The 19,708-nt window shown below is 45.5% G+C and overlaps 1 protein-coding gene and 1 long non-coding RNA gene across 8 annotated transcripts in view; one reads left to right on the plus strand and one right to left on the minus strand.

The window, feature by feature from the left end:
- The window catches only part of LOC138772959 (uncharacterized), a 30,515-nt gene extending 27,630 nt beyond the window's left edge, over positions 1–2,885 (minus strand). The window contains exon 1 of the long non-coding RNA XR_011359854.1: positions 2,755–2,885. This is a non-coding gene — a long non-coding RNA (uncharacterized lncRNA). The remainder of the gene's footprint in view (positions 1–2,754) is intronic.
- BAHCC1 (BAH domain and coiled-coil containing 1) overlaps positions 1–19,708 on the plus strand; it is a 111,703-nt gene that overhangs the window by 71,319 nt on the left and 20,676 nt on the right. For all 7 annotated transcript variants that reach the window (XM_069953784.1, XM_069953783.1, XM_069953786.1 and 4 more), the window contains exons 4-11: positions 525–623; positions 4,687–6,399; positions 7,657–7,759; positions 7,879–8,087; positions 8,438–8,596; positions 8,971–9,161; positions 9,247–9,625; positions 14,452–15,276. In XM_069953784.1, coding sequence (XP_069809885.1) covers positions 525–623; positions 4,687–6,399; positions 7,657–7,759; positions 7,879–8,087; positions 8,438–8,596; positions 8,971–9,161; positions 9,247–9,625; positions 14,452–15,276 — 3,678 coding nt within the window. The remainder of the gene's footprint in view (positions 1–524; positions 624–4,686; positions 6,400–7,656; positions 7,760–7,878; positions 8,088–8,437; positions 8,597–8,970; positions 9,162–9,246; positions 9,626–14,451; positions 15,277–19,708) is intronic.

The raw sequence follows: 19,708 nt of genomic DNA on the forward strand, positions 1-19,708 counted from the left end.
TGTGTCCGTTAAAAATAAAGGATCCGTTTCGATCTGTGTTTTTATATATATAATGGAAGTCAATGGAAAAATGGATCCAAACTAGGGATCGTCCGAACCTGCCGATGTTCGGGTTCGTATGAACCCGAACGCTCAGCATCAGATTCCCGCTGTCTGCCTGCTCCGTGGAGAGGGCGGATACAGCGGAAGGAATGCCTGGAAAACTGGGATACAGCCTATGGCTCTGGCTGTATCCCAGTTTCCCAGGCGGTCCTCCCGCTGGATCCGCCAGCTCCACGGAGCGGGCAGACAGTGGGATTCATTGCGGAGGGTTCGGGTTTGTACCATCCCTAATCCAAACGTGTGACCTACAATTGCATCCGTTTTTTGCATCCGTTTTTTTCCATAAAACATTTATGTTTAACAGATTCCAAAAACGCAGTGTGAACCCAGCCTTACCCAGCTAAACTGTATAGTACAATGATGTACAGTAGAGACCATCTGTTTTCTAATACTTTCTAATTCTGTAATTCTGTGTTTTTCAGGTTATCCTCGTTTTTCCACTTTCCTACCCATGAGCCACTTGGACCACGGAAACAGCAATGTCCTGTACGGACAACATCGCTTCTACGAGTCCCAAAAAGGTAAAAAATTGTGTATAATAGTCCAGAAACGGCGCCCCTAGTGGTCAGGCAGATGAGATATATATGTGTGTGTATATATATATATATATATATTAATTAATATTATTTTTCCAGGACCGTCTCCTCCTCCCTATATCAGGTCTACCCCCCCCCCTTGTACCTGGTTTACCGTAACAGTCGTATTCTGTAATATTTCCTAGTTCCCAGTCCTGTACTTGTCATTGTGAAAACGACCATTATTATTCCTCCTTTATTCTGTAATTCATTTATTGCTTATCAGAACAATCCGTCACCCGTAAGAGGTGTGAAATGAATGGTACAATGGCGCGGGTTGTGGTTTGGATCAGTCAGTATGCATGATGTCATGGAGGATGAGGTCAGGGGCCTTTAATATGGAAGGAAAACAAAGCCAGGAAGGAGGTGCCGCCATTGTGTGAGAGTGACAACCTGGTCTGGGCATAAAAACTTCCATAGTGCTTCTTAAAGGGGTCATCTAAGTTTAGGAAAAAGGGGTCCCTTTTTAATGCAGGAAACGGACGCTCCTTTCCATTGGGTGTGCGCGGCATTGCAGCTAAGTCTTATTCATCTGACTTTGCTGCAATACCAGCCACAGCCACAAGAGACAGGCTGCAGCTCTGTTACTGGCATATCTCTCCCAGAACAAAAAGGCCAGGCAATAAAAATCCATCACAGCCGACCCATATCTTCCCTGCTGATACACACCAGAGCAGCAGCAAATCCCCATAGAAAACCTCTCCTGCTCTGGACAGTTCCTGACATGGACAGAGGTGGCAGCAGAGAGCACTGTGTCAGACTGGAGAGAATAAACCACTTCCTGCAGGACATACAGCAGCTGATAAGTACTAATAATAATAATAATACTAAAATAATAATAAAAAAATAATTACTAATAAAAATAATAATACTAATAAAAATAATAATAAATAAAAAAAATAATAATAATAAAAATAAATAATAATAAAATATTATGGCCTCAGGGACAAAACACGTTGGTTATTAGGGACATTTCTGTATAGGAAACAATAAGCCTGATTCCAGTTTCTGCCATACTTGGTAGAAGCCGCTGCCGCTGACACGCCGTGCATACGCTTTGCTCCTCCGTTTGGCAGCAGACAGGCATGCATGCAGAAACTCCACATTCCCACAAGTCTTCACGCTCTGATTTTTTTTTTCTTCCCTTCGCAAAGTTAGAACTAAGCTGAAATAACAGGACTGGACTTGAATTTTTTATGACCTGCGTTTACTTAACCTTCTCAACGTTCTGTATTACTTGCCGCATGAAATTCCTCCGGTAATCCCCCACTAATCTGTCCTTCGTTGCATTTCTGAGGCTGAAGAGCCAGCAGGAATAGCAAGTGGCCGTCTGGTGACAATATTAAGATTAGACGGCAAAATAAAGACTGGGGGGAAATGGCCGACCGGGAAAAATCGCATCTTCCTGTGTCGTCCGTAGCCGCCAGGCAGCAGAAATGAGGTTAGTCGGTGTCTTCTGCTGAGGGGGGAAAAAAGGGCGATGCTGCCGGCAGGTAAGTGGCCTCAATCTTCTCCGCAAGAGCCGCAGGGGGCCGAAACCCGGCCGTCATCATTAGGGACCGGCTAATCGGACAAAATTTGCTTAAATTATATTAGAATTTTCCGATTTTTAGAATCCTATTCCCTTTTGTATAAAATGAAGGAAAGAAATGGGAACCTGTAGAGGAACCTTATAGGTAGTAAGTAATATGGCTGGGGAAAGGGAAATTTTCTCGTCAGTAAATATATTTATTTAAATTTATTTATTATTTCATTATTTGTTTTTATTAACTTATCTGTTACTATTGTTATACTATATTTTATTTATTTTATTATTTTTATTTAGTTTTTTGTATTCATTTTATTTTTTATATTTTTAACATTATTTTGTAATCTATTTTATTATTTTTATTTTAAAGGTCCTTTAGTCAAAACAATAAAATTGTGTGTATGTATGTGTGTGTGTGTGTGTATATATATATATATATATATATATATATATATATATATATATATATATATATATATATATATATATATAATTTCTATTCATTTAGTTTGATTACCTTTAGAATTAAATTAAACTTTAAGAAGTCACCTTTTATTTCTTAGCACTAATAGGCAGCCCTCAGGTGTCCTTAAAGGGCCGGTGTCACACAGCAAAGCAGGAATAAGCAGATGAGTACCACATACGTTTTCTTCTCTATGCGTCTGATCACTTCCTGGTTTCCTCTGTGAACTCTGATCCTCCTGTTGCCAGGCAACAGTGCATACACTTTCCCACAAGTCCCCTTGCTGCATATCAAGTGAAAACCAATTGCCAGTCCTGATGGGACAGGTCATGTGACTGCAATTAAACTGAGCATGTGCAACCAAAAAAAAGTGGAAGCTTGTCAGGCTGTTACCAAAGCAGCAGGTCATGAAACAAAGCCACACATGGTGGGATTAGGGAGTCTATATCTCTCAAACAATAAATTTTAACATTTATTTGTACATTTGAAGTATGTTCCATTTACCATAATGCATCACTGCAGACTTGGTTTTCTTTGTGACGTCGCCCCTTTAACTACTTCTATAATCCTATTAGTTACTAAACAGTCATCAGAATTAATTGTAATCTAAAGTTTATTTCACCTATTGTTTATACCATCTAGGTGTGGCTTTTACTGTAAAAAAATAAAATAAAAATTCTTTCATTATGTATCACGGACATAAGTAGGCCCGGCCCGACTGACTGTAAGGCCAGTTATTGCCTATGGGGAAACACACCGAATTGGGCTTTGTATATATATCGGCCTGAGGTTCACATTCAGCCATGTACGATCATTTGACCAATGAGGCTTTGGTTACGGGTGGACCTGCCAAGCTATGAAAAGTTGTTAGCCCTTTGGCACCTTGACCAACAATTTTAGGATTCTTCCTAGAAGAGCATTATGTAAGGTGTGACCATAACGGCGAATGAAAAATCTGATTAATAGAATCTTAGAATGGCGGGATATGGTGGGACAGGGTGCCGGAGAATAGGGCAACAAGGAGGGTGGTTGGCAGTGGCCCTCTAGGTCCCTAAGGTGGTGGGGAGGGTGGTCCTACCTTTAATGCGGCCTTGTCGCCAAGATGCCCATCCATAGCAACAACCTTTTCTGATAGCCGAGGATAAATCTAGGCGTAGATCCCCGTTGAGTAATACACATGATATTTCATGTCCGTGTCCCTGTGGTCAGCCAGAAGATTCTGGATCTCTGCTCAATTGTCTAGAAAGAAATCTGCTGTGACAGATATACATTGCGCATGCTAGGAATCTGACCTTTATAGTTCAGGTAATCGAAAATGTATATTGATACTGTGTCCATATATAGCGGCCCGGCCGTTTCCCAGCAGGGTGGGGGGGAAGATTTATTCCCTCTTGGTTATAGACTAGAACTCCTGCCTCGGTGCCAGCTGAATGCCGCGGTGTCTCTTTTCTGCCTCTGGCTCACAATTTGTCTCCATTAAAGTTGTATTTTGACTGTCCGGAGATGAACAGGTGGAGAGATGTTGCTGGAGTGTAACCCTAGCCCATTGGGGCCCCGGCCTGCTGATTTCGGGAGAGTCCCAGGCCCCGGACCTCCTGTGCTGACAGAGACTTCTCCTAATAGGAGCTCACCTTTCACAATATTGTGGTTTTCCCCTAATCCAGGGAAGTGGCGAGTCGGCGTACTTGTTTCTTGTACGTCTACTTTCTATCTGGTTTTTAAGCTTCATGGAATGTATTGAGTGAATCGGGTAAAATGGTTAAAAATGATTTTTTAAATTTTTGGGAAAAAACAAACTGTAAAAAACAGTTTGTGTGTCATTATAATAGCATTATCCAGCTTTCCCAGACTCCAGAATGGTGAGAGATGTCTAAAAGTAGCCATATTAATTGTCCCCAACCTTAAAGGGATACAGTTGAGTTTACAGCTAGCTCCTCAGATTTAAAAGCTTTTAATCACAATTTATTGGATATTTGTTGTATGATTTTTGCCTAAAATATTGTCATCTGTCTTTCCAGATAATTTCTATTTGCGGAACCTGCCAGCCCAACCGACCCTCCTGTCAGCCAACCACAATTTCCCCAGCATTGCACGGGCGGCTCCCGGTCATCCCATTGGCTCATGTAGCCGGGACAGGGAGAACAGCCACATGCAGAAATTGAAGGACAATGACCGTTATCTGGGGGGCACAGAGTTGAACAAGGAGAAAATGGGTAAAGGGGACCTAAAGGATAGGCACATGGAGGAAGATGGCAAGGAGAGACAGAAATTGGTGTTGCCCATGTCTATGGATAGTCATTGCAAGGAGGACATGCACCAGAGAGGATCGTGTGATAACCGGACCAAGCATCTGAACTCTTGCTTAATGACCTCAAAGGTGCTCAATGGGGACCCCAGTAAAGCATTGCTGTCCAGCTGCACTGTTGGGGCAGGGATGCCTCGTCAAAGTAGCCAGAATCGATGTGCCAAAGACATGAGATCCGACCGGTCGTATCCCCAGCATGAGCCCCAGCAACCTTACAGCGAGTGCCTAGAGCGGAGGCAAATGCTCCACCACTCTGTGTCATACACTGTCCCATCCAGTCTGCCCAGCATTCCTGCTCCACTCAACACCTCCACTGGCTCATTCCCCTGTCTGCAGCTTCATTCCAACTCGGACGTTGTGTGCTCTTTGCAGGACAAGTCTGGCAGGGATCTAAAGATGGGCAGGCCCACGTTAGTGCCTTCCGTGGGGCACTTCACCGACAAAAGCCGGCCTTTTCAGGTGACCCAGGATAACTGCCATATGGACAGAGGAGATGGAAAAGACAAGAGCCATGACATGAACTCTGACTCCCACCAGCCTGGGTCTTACGCTAATACGTTCTCCCACTTAAAAGCCGAATCTAAAGGGGATAGGAGGCCGGAGTGGCCGCAGAACACAGCCGCAAGGATCAAAAACTTAGACTTTTCAAACAGTGGAAATTCAGAGACTGTTATGCAGAGGGGCATCGATAAGAATTCATACTTTGATATGCCTGCACCACAAGACTGTCCCCGTCCTAATAACCAGGATTCACATTGTATAAAAACCAGCCAGTCCTGCTGCACTTTAGACCGGTCCTCCAAGGACTCGCAGGTGCACAGTAGTTCTCAAAAAGTTGCAAGGATACGGCACCAGCAGCACAGGCCGACAGACATGGATCAAACGGGAAGTAGCCAAGATGCAAAAAGAAAGACCATTGAACTTAGCTCCTTGGGCTACAATGGGCCTCATTTGGCCCCATGGACAGAACCTCCCATGTCTATCGGTGAGGACAGAAAGAACTCTTACCTTGACCCCTTTAGCACAAGTTTACAACAGGCTGCACTGATGACTCCAGGCCCCCCCTTGAGCCAGGAAATACAAGGCCCCACAGATGAGGTTTCTGCCATGAAAAACCTGCTTAAATACAGCAATCAAGCACTTATTGTGGGTCAAAGGACCCCCTTTGTGGGGCTGGGGAACATGAAGACCAGTTGTTCCCATCAAGAAATTAAATTCCATGGAAACAAGTGCCAGCCTGAACAAGAGAGGATGGACTGTGCCCGAAGTAGAGAGAATGACAACTCTCACGGAGAAGGGGAAGTCAGGCAGCCTCCCGTTGGCATTGCTGTGGCGGTGGCACGTCAAAAAGACACCAGCAGCCGCCATGAGTCATCTTATGGTTCAGGTTCAAGTCGGCAGAGCAGGAATAATGTGTCTCAGAAAGGTGGGTATGATGAGGAGAAACTTGGTGCATGTTCAAAATTATCATTGGTATGGGCCACAATGACCCAAAACATGTTGGTATCCCAACTTTGAAGTTGATTATGGGATAACCTGGGTAATCTGTGCCCCAGGACATGTCCCCACTGTGACTTTGTTGCCACTGGCCTTATTTTCCACCATTTATGCATTACACATAGACATGTAGGAAACTAAGAACGGGGTTACGCTAAGGATGTATTAACTCCTCCAATCATTATGCTTTTGACTCCATTGCCCCCACTGATTTGTGCACCGCGAGGGATCTACGTTGGTAGCATTGTGTTCCTGTCTAAAAGAAAGTAAAAGTATGCAGAGCTTTGTGGTCACGTATGAGAGTACGACTCTTAACTAGTACAGGACCTGGTTCCCGCTTTGGAGATATGACTTATGCCCTTAAGATCTTCCCTTTGGGGGGGTGAAACTCTTATCTGGACTTAAGGGTACTTATTCTGCAGACAGGCAAGCTAATCTACGGCTATAGTGGTGTCAGATGGATGGCACTGCTCTTAACACGAGAAGTTACAGACACCCAAACCTTTACTTTGTGCCAGGAGTCGGTGGCTAAGTTAAGAAACCTGCTAAATCAGGATTTGCACAGTGGATTCCACTGGGAGGAAGCATTTTGCGAGTGGGAGGTGAGAGAGGTTCCTGTCTGATGTGTGATGAGAGTGATGTCACCATGTGGTTTGGACGGGGGGGGGGACCAACCGAGAGAGAAGGGGATAGGGTGTTGGCAGAAAAATAATATCCGGGGTTACCAGAAGCCCTTGGCTTGCTAGGAACACGTGGCTTACATTAGCCGGCCTCTGGACTGCTCTACCGATGAGACACCGCTTCCATTTGAGTGTTGTCTAGCCGGTTGGCAAGACTTTTAGTATTAAGATGTTAACTCCTTTATGACCTTCCTTCACGGTGGACATCACAACGTCATCTCAGCTTCTCCTTAGCGCACCAACTCTAGAAGATGTCCACCCAAAACCTATTTTTCTGCTAAGTTCGATTGTCTAAATCATGTCCCATAACACTATGTTCCATTGATGTGTTTTACTCCACCTAGTCTTCATGGTCTCCATTACTTGTGGCGTAAGGATAGAGGGAATCGGGTAAATATCCCTCTTTCTGTAGAAGTCAAGACCTCTTAAATAGAAGATCTAATTTTGGTATATGTGAAGAGAAGCTTTTGGTGTTTTTCCGCTGACCCCTTCTATTCTTTTTGTAGGCTCTGGCCGGTCCATGCATGTGATTGACCTGGATGCAGAAGAAGAGAGAAACCGTCTTTGTGATGAGAGGCTGGGGATGCCTGGCAGAGATCTTTTAATGCAGTGAGTAGCTGTCAGGCCTATACAGCGGGCTCCCTGCTACTAGCTCTTGGGGCGGCTCGATCGCAGGAATGTGGACCCCCTAATCCTGTTTCACACCTTTCATGTCCCATTCGTTTTAGAGAAAACAAGGACCTGGTTGAGTTTGCCAGAATCCATCCTTCCAGCGGTTGCCCTGGTGATCTGACCCCTCATCTTATGATAGCGAGTGGTTCCTCTCTCCAAGCCAGCCAACTAGGAGCTGACCCTACGCCACATACGCACCCAACCCATCCCCACTGGCTGCCCAGAACAAGGAGTCCTTCCATATGGATGGGTGGCCCATCATACAGTGAGTACACCACTCTCTTTAGAAGCTGTATCAGGGCTACATGGGTTTTTTGCCCGAACGCCTGTACAATGCTAAAGCAGAACAATGTGTAATCCGAGCGTGCCAAGCTGACTCGGCAGTTTTGTGCAGGCATGAGCTTGTCGTATGCGTTTGGAGGAAACTGGTCTTCCTGTGTTAAGACAAATAAAATGGTGTCAAGTAACTTGGCACTCGGCACCATTTGGAAGTGCTCCATTGCCCTGGCACTCGCAAGGATTTATTTTTTATTATGTAAAAATATAGAATTCAAACTATGATGGATACAAAGTCCTCCAAGCTGTATAAACTGTAGCTAATCTGTCTGCCCCCAGGTATTAGTCACCCAGCTTTGCATCAGAACCTGCCCCCAGGATTCCCCCCATCTATGCCTAGTGCCATGCAACCAGTGTTCCCCCTATCCCAGGAACCTCCTGCCCAACTGGTCATTCTACCTCCGGAGCCCTCTCCCCACACTGCTCCACACTCTCTTGGTAAGTTGGTAAGGGCAATACGTTTTCTAAATCGTGTGTTCTGGGACGGTTATTGTATCGATGTTCTGTGCTCAGCCGTGCCACCCGGTGGCCTAATCATTTTGAAAAAATAGTCTTCTATGTTGTTTTAGTTGTATGTTTTATACGAGATTCTGTGTCATAAATGCGGTGTTACCGATTGGCAATAACGGCCAAGGCAAAAGCTGATGCATATTAAGCGGAGAGCTTGCAGTGAAAGGTTAAAGGTCAAATGTTGTCTGGTCTGTTTATGTATTTACTTGGCGCGGTTGTAAATGAGCGCAATAGTTATAATTAGCCGGAGTGGTATGGACTGCTCGGCATTCTAATTTGTGCTTCCCCCCCCCCCCCTTCAGCTGATGTCATGGATCAGGCTTCGTTGTGGCCTCCGATGTACCCTGGCAGAGGACCCGCCTCTCACCTCCAGCACCCAGGACAGCTCCCGGTCTACTCCAGGTCACAGTTTCTACGGCAACAGGAGCTTTATGCCCTGCAACAGCAAAGGGCGGCACAGGCTCTAGAGCTTCAGAGGCAAAGCCATCTTCAAGTACGTGAGACTAGAGTGCTTACATTTTAATGATGGCTTCCGTCCCACACGTGGCGCTAATGTAATATCTCGTTTCTTTCCGTAGAGGAAAACCGAGGATCATCTGCCGGAGTCTGAAGACCCACCAGAAAAGGCTATAAAGCCCCATAGTAAAGCAGATGCCTTAAACACGTTGAAGAGCCAGACCCCTCCCAGCCTGCTGCTCCCGCCACCCTCTGCCCCCGCACAACCCAAGCTCTCGCCCTGCTCCCACTCACCCGCCCTGCGGCCTCCGTCCAAATGCCCAACGCCTCGGCCACTGGCCCCATGCACTTTACCGGCCTGCCCTGATGGCAGCTCCGCCTTGGTGCCCAGCTCTCCAGCTGTTAGCCCCGTGCCCGTTCAGAGCTCCAAGGGGAAAGAGGGAGAAGATCGGAGAGGAGAAGGGCAACCCCCTAGAGACTATCCCAAATCACTGGAACCAGGTAGGTTTGCGTTCTGCATGGCATTCAAGAGGTTAACATTAGCTCAAAGGGATTGAAAAAAAAATTGTGAGGCGGAATAGGAGGGGGGCAGGGATCCACGCATCCCGTTAAATGAATTGCAGTGCTATTGATTGCCTTTTAAATTAAAAACATATTTGCATGCCGCAAGGCCCATTTGTCACCGCGTCTCCTCTGCGTATGGTTGGAAATCTGCTCCCCTCCACCCGTCGACTCTGCCAGCCCCGTGGCTGAATCATTGCACTGTATTCCAGACACAATCGCACACTTATGGAGTTAAAATTAGAAGTCCTAAAGTCCCCACTCCACGTATTCTGGGAAGAACCGCTTGATGGGTCCCGAAGCCTCACTGGCCCCGGATCACAGAATGTTACGGCCTACTTCAAAGAGCCGGGGCCGTGTCTTAACCCCAAGGTTATGAGTCATGGATGTCTCCTTGAACTGTTCTTGTGCCGAGGGCCTAAGCTGGTGGAGTGATATTCTGTTCATCTGGCCATGCTGTCAGGAGGGTGGAAGGATACCATTAATAACCCTATGACGATGAGGGGGGGGGGGGGCATTGCCAACTTCGGGCACCTTCAGAGTCTTCTCAAGACGGAGTGATAACATTTATTTCCTGGTCCTCAGTCTGTGTCAGCTGCATAAACACCCAGAAAACAGGCAGGGTAATGAGTCCCGCTGGCTTCATCCATCTTGTGAACCTGTCTAATCCACCCCCCACCCACCCATGTCCATCTATCTCCTCCGCTTTCAATCATTCCCCCTCCCCTTTTATGCAGTCTCTCACTTCATCCATCTAATGCCTGGTCTGGTCGTGTCTCTACTTTTCTCTCCTTCCATCACTCCTCTCTTCTTTTTTTCTCACGCTCGCATCTTCCACTCCATTTCTCATTGTCGCCCCTCTCTCTTTTTCCACCACCCCCACGTCCTCCTGAATGGTGCCTCTGTCCGGTGCTCTAGCAACAAGGCAAAGCCCCAGAGCTTTCATGTCATCAAATTTTCACATGATTCCTCCCGGTCCCTTATTGTCGCCGTCCCTTTCATTCCGTTTTTAGATTTTAATCTCCTTAAAGCTTGACTTTTGCCCTCGGCCCACAGATTAGACCTTTTTATTTTTTTGTGCCCCCAAACTAGTTGGGATGCGTCAGAAGCTTCCAAAGAGATGGCAAGGGGGAACCTGCTATTCCCTAAAGGGGATATCCACCTAAAGGGGCACGCCGATATATAAAAAATTGATTGGCATTAGTAAGGGGTGACACGGCCCCTCTGCTGCCGCCAGTGTCTCTTTCTGGAATTGCAAGGGTGCTCAAGCCACAGGCCCTACAGTTATATATTGTTGCATAGTAAGCCATACTAACCCTCTATTCTAATGTATGTTAGCATTAGAGTAGATATTACACTCTGGGAGGAGCTGTCTGTGTCACTAGTGCTGCAGCCTCCCCTGATGTCTATATATTACATGTTACTATTAGAATAGATATTACACTGGGGAGAGCTGTCTGTGTCACTAGTGCGGCAGCCTCTGCTGTTATCTATATATTACATGTTACTATTAGAATAGACATTACACTGGGGAGAGCTGTCTGTGTCACTAGTGCTGCAGCCTCTGCTGTTATCTATATATTACATGTTACTATTAGAATAGACATTACACTGGAGGAAGCTGTATGTGTCACTAGTGCCGCAGTCAAATGGGCAAGGATCATATAAATCACTGCTCACTCAGCTATAAGGTCCCATGGCTGCAGCTCCACTGACAGACTGCTTTCCCCAGTGTAATGTCTATGGTAATGGTAACATGTATTATATACACATCAGGGGAGGCTGAAGCACTAGTGACACAGACAGCTCCCCCACCACCACTATAATGTTTATTCTAATGGTAACAACATGTAATATGTAGAAATCACGGGAGGCTGCAGCACTAGTGACACAGGCACCTTCCCCCAGTTTAATGTCTATTCTCATGGTAAAGTATTATATAGACATCGGGGGAGATTGCAGCACTAGTGACATAGACAGCTCCCCCAATGTAATGTCTATTCTATTGGTAACATGTATTATAGAGACATCAGGGGAGACTGCAGCACTTGTGACATAGACAGCTCCCCCAATGTAATGTCGATTCTATTGGTAACATGTATTATATAGACATCAGGGGAGGCTGCAGTACTGGTGACATAGACAGCTCCCCCAATGTAATGTCTATTCTATTGGTAACATGTATTATAGAGACATCAGGGGAGACTGCAGCACTTGTGACATAGACAGCTCCCCCAATGTAATGTCAATTCTATTGGTAACATGTATTATATAGACATCAGAGGAGGTTCAGTATCTGCATGCAGCAGCACTAGCAATATATAACCGTGCCAGGACCAGAGCTTGAGCAGTCCTGCAGCCATTGGTGGCTGCAGAGGGGTCGTCTAACCCAGTGATTTTCAACCTTTTTTGAGCCGCGGCACACTTTTTTTTTTTGTAAAACCTTGTTTTTATTTTCATTTATACACAATACAGAAGAAGGGAAAAAGAAGGTTGAGCCGCGGCACACTTTTTATACTTAAAAAAATCCCAGGGCACACCACCAACCAAAATAGCACAAAATGACACTAAAACATTACATATGATACATATAGTTAATAATATAGATTCTAAATGTATTTATACTCACTCAGTGTGAAACCTGGGCCTGTTTTCTTCTCCCCCCTGTGCTTCTCTCCTGTGCTTCTCTCCACCATACTTCTCCCCCCTGTGCTTCTCTCCACCATACTTCTCCCCCCTGTGCTTCTCTCCACCATGCTTTTCTCCTGTGCTTCTCTCCACCATACTTCTCCCCCCTACTTCTCTCCTGTGCTTCTCTCCACCATACTTCTCCTCCCTGTGCTTCTCTCCACCATACTTCTCCCCCCTGCTTCTCTCCTGTGCTTCTCTCCACCATACTTCTCTCCCCCGTGCTTCTCTCCTGTGCTTCTCTCCCCCGTGCTTCTCTCCTGTGCTTCTCTCCACCATACTTCTCTCCTGTGCTTCTCTCCCCTGTGCTTCTCTCCCCCGTGCTTCTCTCCCCCGTGCTTCTCTCCCCCGTGCTTCTCTCCCCCGTGCTTCTCTCCCCCGTGCTTCTCTCTCCTGTGCTTCTCTCCTGTGCTTCTCTCCTGTGCTTCTCTCCCCCGTGCTTCTCTCCCCCGTGCTTCTCTCTACCAAACTTCTCTCCCCCCTGATTCTCTCCGCTGTTTCTCTCCCCCATCCCCATGTTTCTCTCCCCCGTGCTTCTCTCCCCCGTGCTTCTCTCCCCCGTGCTTCTCTCCCCCGTGCTTCTCTCCTGTGCTTCTCTCCTGTGCTTCTCTCCTGTGCTTCTCTCCCCCGTGCTTCTCTCTACCAAACTTCTCTCCCCCCTGATTCTCTCCGCTGTTTCTCTCCCCCATCCCCATGTTTCTCTCCCCCCTGCTTCTCTCCCCTGTTTCTCCCCCATCCCCAGGTTTCTCTCCCCCATTGTTTTCTCCTGTTTCACAGGGCACCATAGTTTGGGGAACTTTCCCTGCGGCACACCCGACCATGTGTCGCGGCACACTGGTTGAAAATCACTGGTCTAACCCCTTACTGCTGCCACTCAACTCAATGTTTTAAAAAATAAATAAATTATATTATAATATTATATTATAAAACTTTAATAAAGAAATGTAAAAATAACTTTTATGTGCTGGAATACCCCTTTTAAGGAAGGTTGCAAAGCATCATGGGAGGGTATCCTGTTAATGATTCCGCCTACATGACTAAGCACTTGGATAGTCCCAGTAATCCCTGTTATAGTACAGCTCTAGATTTATTAATTCATTTGATGTGAAAGCTGTACCGGCCGAGCTCTCCAGGTGACTGCCCCCCATACAGAGATGTCACACATACAGTTGTCTATTAACATATTTAAAAGGGGCTTGACCCCAACTAGATCGGTCGCTTGACTCCTAAACCTGCTGTCAATTGCTTTGTTATATGCGGCAGTGTCTCGAATTTACCATATTGGCTGATTATAACCAAAGACTTTCCACGTTCTTGGCTCAATCCCCCTGAATGGCGGTCCACATCCCATAGATGTCCATACTAAACCACCCCTAAAGACCACCTCTTCTGAAAAGATCATTAATTTTTTTTTTATTTTTTTTTTACATCCTATATATGTGTTGGTCGAAGTCTTGGGAGACCGCTCCTCTAGTAGATGTTTTGGTGGCTGTCTCGGAGAGTCACTAGTCAAGCCCCATTGTGTACATGGATATTGTGGGACCACTTGACCCTTGTAGGAGCTGCTTAACCTCAACGCACACCTAACCGCCTAATAGAAGAGGAAGTCCTATGTAGAACTTATGGACACCACATACCTAGACTGGTTCTCACCAACCCCTCTCATTTAGGGTAATCGAATGGTTCCCTCCAAAAAAAAAAAATGGTCTTCTAGGTGGTAAAGACCTATTATGGACCCGAGTTTTAGGTTGGAAGTAGTGTGAATTTGCCAAACTGTTTGGATTCGGCAATGTTCTCCAATCCTGCATGCTTGGCATTTGACTCCCAATGGCTGGAGAAGTTGAATTCCACCCTAAGGAAAGCATGCATAGGGCCAAAGGCTTTATCTATGTTTTCCTGGGTGGCACCCAACTTTTCCAGGAGACAGGAGTCAAATGCCAAGCATTCAGGTTTAGAGAACATTGCCGAACCCAAACAGTTCAGCAAGTTCACGCAACTCTTAAAAATCTTGAAAATTGAGCAATTTTGGGTTTTCTTGGTTCTTTTCATGGCTTTAATTTCTTTTGTCCGTTCCACAGATCTGCCTCCCGGATACACCTACCCAGAGGTTGTCCAATCCTATACCTCTCCATCTCCCCACCATGTGCACTCTGCGGACCCTGCTGATCCTGAAACTATGCAAACAGCATCAACTGCGGCAGAACCTGAGCAGTCCAGGACGTTTACCCCTTCACAAAAATCCCCATGCCACGCACCGGTTGCAGGGGGGGACTCTTTGGAGGACAGCCAGGAATTGCCTCGCTTAGGTGAGACGGATCTTAGTGAGATTTGTAGCCAAGAACCCCAGGTTCCCAAGTCCCAGGAGTGCGAGGAAGTCATGGCCAGTGGGAGTTTGGATGAGTCCGAGACTAATGTGGATGAGAAGGAACGTGTAGAATCTCAATGTTTTGAAGTCGATGAAGAGAAGGAAGAAAGCGATGGTTGTAACACTGAGGGCGCATCGTCTGAACAGTTGCCAAACCTTTCTCAGGAGCCACCTGAGGCTTCAGCGACCATGGAGGAACCTGACGACAAGGCTAGTAGTGACGTAGATGAGACTTTGTTACAAGAGGTCAATAATGAACTGGACTCTGGTGAGGTGCAGGCAGTAGACCATGAGCATCTGACTACTTCACCACCTTGCTCACCAGCTGAAATAGACCATCATGAATCCTTCTATAATCTGGATACACTTATAGCTGCCAGTATCTCCTTAGGAGAACTCCCTTCCATTCAGGAAGAGGGGAGCTTCTTCCCAGCTGCCGACTCTTCATCCTTCCCCACAAGCTCAGGTATTCATGGGATTGCCCTGCTTAGTGAGTTAGCAGATCTGGCTCTACAAGACCAGCTACAGGATGCAAAAGGTGAGTGATCTCTAGCCACAGGATAAGCACCCTAGTGGTGAGGACTGGTAATGACAATTGTAATTACCAGTCCTCACCACTAGGGCTCTTATATGTTTTTATATTTTTGATCAGCGTCTCCAGCTAAGACGCACTGTTTAAGGGGAATCTATAATGTAGTCTGTGGATCACATTGCTCCTTTGTCTTTCCCCATGCGTTAGAATTAAAGGAGTACTCCAGAAAAAAAAACATCTTTCAAATCAACTGTTTTTAGAAAGTAATATAGACTTGAAATTTACTTCTATTTAGGAGCATTGGTGCTCACATGAGCTTTCAAATCTTTCAAATCAAACTAGTCCCAGATTTACTTCTATTAAAAAATCTCCAGTCTTCCAATACTTATCAGCTGCTGTATGTCCTACAGGAAGTGGTGTATTTTCTCCAGTCTGACACAGTGCTTTCTGCTGCCACCTCTGTCCATGTCAGGAACTGTCCAGAGCAGAGGGGATTTGCTGCTGCTCTGGAGAGTTCCTCACATGGACAGAGGTGGCAGCAGAGAGCACTGTTTCAGACTGGAGAAAATACACCACTTCCTGCAGGACATACAGCAGCTGATAAGTACTGGAAGACTGGAGATTTTTAACTAGAGGTAAGTTATAATTTTCTGACTCCAGTTGGTTTGAAATAATTTTTTGATGGTGTTCCCCTTTAACCTTGACCTGTTCATATTGGCCTTTGTGTATTGGTATAAACCCACCAAAATGAGTCTGTACTAATGTGAACATAGCTTAAGCGAAAGGACTGTCCCAGCTGATTTACTGTAGGTTGTTGTAGATACAATATAGCTGGTGATAAGCGGTGAAGAATAAAAACTGATATTTTTTTTATTTGCCTTTGTGGCCATGCTGGTATCTATAGTCCCAATAGGAGTCGACGTGGCCTCTAGGATGCAGATGTCACTGTTGAAGTCTGCAGCGGGCACTAATTATTTCTAATAAGGTGCGGATAGGGTTAATAGACACCCTTTGAAGCTCTTCCAGAAGTCTGTAGGGAAAATAAGGGAAGGGTTTTCTATACTAAGAGCAGTTAAAAGCCGGGATCGTATGCACTTAATTTCCCTGCGAGCCGGAGTATTGTCATCTCCTGAGAGATTATTAAACCCAAACACTGCAGCCCGGGCCTCTAAGAGCAGCGCGCTAGTTAATCACAGACTCTTACTCTCCGCAGGGACCCCCAGCCCCCGACCTTCCCCTCCAAAGTCACTTTTTAGAGCAGCCATTAAGAGGGAGGATTTGATTTCCTAGTTCAGCAAATAAACACGCTGCGGCGTAGAAGTGTGCGGCGATATAGTGCGACCCGGCTTCCCAGTCCAGTGTGAGAGGGGGGGAGGGGACTGGTGGTTAGCGAGCTGCTAACACGGCCGGCGCTGATCCCGACACCCCAAGATTCCCCATACTGCAGCCGCTAAAGGCAACTGGATGGATTGGGGAGTTTCCAATTTATTGATTATGTAGTTTGTTTTTAGATTTTACGTTGTTGTTGTTGTTGTTGTTGTTACATGATATAAAACGAGATTAGTGTGTGTGTGCGCATGTGTGTGTTTATGTATGTATATATGTGTGTGTGTATATGTGTGTGTGTGTGTATGTATATATGTGTGTGTGTATATGTGTGTGTGTGTGTGTGTATGTATGTGTGTGCGTGTGTATGTATATATATATATATATATATATATATATATATATATATATATATATAATTATAATATAATTATAAAATCTCCCATATATTAACATTTTGGAGATAGAAAGTGCGTCTTCTAGTGTTATTTTTGTCACTGGTCTTATGTATGAGATGTCGGCTATACATGATTGGTTGTGTTTTTTTTTTTTTTTTGTTTTTTTTTTTTTGTATTCCAACTGAGAGTTTTATTGGGGAGGAATAAAATAATGAAATGAGTCCAGCATTAGTGATGTGCTCTGCCCCAGTGTCTGTGTGATGGGCGGCCACTGCCTTTATCACTGTGACTGTAGGAGGATGTTTTTTTAAATTTTTTATTTAAAGGGGTACTCCGCTCAAACATAATTTTTGATGTGTTGCTGCCCATGGTGAGACTAACAACAATAACCATACTTGTTGTTATCTATTCAGTCTCCTTTCCCCAGTTCTCAGCTGCTGCTTTCTGCTGAAGACACAATAATCTGTGTGTGAGCTTTTCTCTCTGTCTCCCCCTCCTCCCCCCCTCCCTTCAGAGACGGAAGATGTAAACAAGTCACTGGAAGGCTGTATCTGCCACATTGTAGCCTCTTTGTAATGCTGTTACTAATGTCCTCACTGTGATTAGTCCTCCCAGCATTAAAGAGAAGCTACAATGTTGCAGATACAGCCAGCCAGGGACTTGTTTACATCAGCTGTCTCGGGAGGGAGGAGGAGGGGAGACAGAGAGAAAAGCTTGCACACAGATTTTTGTGTCTTCAGCAGAAAGCAGCAGCTGAGAATTGGGGGAAGGAGACTAAATAGATAGTAACAAGTATGGAAGGAATTGTTAGTCTCACCATGGGCAGCAACATATCAAAGGTTATGTTTGAGCGGAATACCCCTTTAAACTGGAACCCATTTCTTTTTTGCTGCCTGAACCACAAGTCGTCAGGGCAGTCCCCAGCAGCTTCTCCCTTTACCGCCAGCTCAGATTAATAGCCCCTTCCCCACCCCCAGTGAAAGATCTATCAGTCAAGGCTTTTGAGGTGAGGAGAAGCTGCCGGAATCCGCCCTGATGACTCTTGGTTTGAGCAGCATGAAAATGATGGCTGATTCCCCATGGCCAATGAGACCCTTCTATGACTGTTTTAGTGCCATGTTTGACTTTATTGCTTCATTGATCATTGGGGCATTTGCCATGTGGAGGCAATAAAATTATGATAATATTTACAGTAATATTTATATCTGTTTGAAAAGTTATAAACTTTAAGTCCCTTAAAGGGGTATCATGGAGAAAGGAAAATTAGCTGGTAGCTGCAACTTTTAAAGATGTGTAAATTACTTGAATTTAAAAGAAAAAAAAACTCTCCAGTCTTCCAGCACTTATCAGCTGCTGTATGTCCTGCAGGAAATGGTGTATCCTCTCCAGTCTGACACAACACTCTCTGCTGCCACCTCTGTCCATGTCAGGAACTGTCCAGAGCAGGAAAGGTTTTCTATAGGGATTGGTTGCTGCTCTGGACAGTTCCTGACATGGACAGAGGTGGCAGTAGAGAGCACTGTGCAGACTGGAGAGAATTCATCACTTCCTGCAGGACATACAGCAGCTGATAAGTACTGGAAGACTGGAGATTTTTTTAATAGAAGTAAATTACAAATCTCTGGCACTTTCTGGCACCAGTTGGTTTGAAAGAAAAAAAATGTTGAACTACCCCTTTAACTGAAGCAAATACTAGTTAGTTGCTGATTTCCTGCCTTTACCTCTGCTCTAAACTGCTGGAGGAGTCTGACGCTTTAACCCCCTGTGTGCCAGCCGGCCTCCACATAATAACAATAATAGTAATAAGCCTCCTGTAGTAATAAGCTGTGGCAAAGCTTTTCTTTGGCTGATGAATTATAAAGCATGTCCTGTAATGGGGGTGATAATGAGCTGCAGATTGCAGGCCCGGCCCCTCTGCGCGGCCGTCATGGGACCCATCGGAAGTGTGTTGTCAGTGGGAAGACAGATGGGCACATGTGCCGGGCTGCGATATTGCACAGGAAGCCATACTTAAATAGGGCAATGTTCTCCAAGTAGCTTTTAGTATCGATTGCTTTTGCCATGGTGGATAAGGTAATGCACGGAAATGCGACCACATCAACCGTCTGGTGTCTGGAAGAGGCTTCTCTAAACACGCCGCGCCGGCATCTTTACGGGGAGCAGTGGCAATAATTGGCAACATGCACGGCCCGTGGGGAGCTGCAACACCTCTTCTTACACCTGTCTGTGTGATAGTCGCTGCCTTCTGTGCCGGGGGGTTAATGGCTTTGGTTTATTATCATGGAAGGAGCAGGAGAATTTATATCCTTAATACAATGCGTGGGGGGGGGGGGGGCACGCTGCCCCTCTGAACCAAAGATACGGGGGCTCATACGACTAAATCATAGAGGATATTGAATCGTAATGTGATGCAATATGCCAACCTTCGTGTAATCCCGTGGTCCGCATGGGAGAATTATTTATTCTATATTAATGTTTATGAAAGGTCTCGTCATACCCCTATATATCCATATCTAGATGTCTAGTTGGTGGATTAAAAGTGCACTCTGGCGAAAATCTTTTTCTTTAAAATCAACTGGTGCCAGAGATTTGTAATTTACTTCTAGTAAAAAAATTTCCAGTCTTCCAGTACTTATCAGCAGCTGTATGTCCTGCAGGAAGTGGTGTATTCTCTCCAGTCTGACACAGTGCTCTCTGCTGCCACCTCTGTCCAT

This window comes from Dendropsophus ebraccatus, chromosome 14, assembly GCF_027789765.1.
Source record: "Dendropsophus ebraccatus isolate aDenEbr1 chromosome 14, aDenEbr1.pat, whole genome shotgun sequence".
In the NCBI taxonomy this organism is placed as follows: Eukaryota; Metazoa; Chordata; class Amphibia; order Anura; family Hylidae; genus Dendropsophus; species Dendropsophus ebraccatus.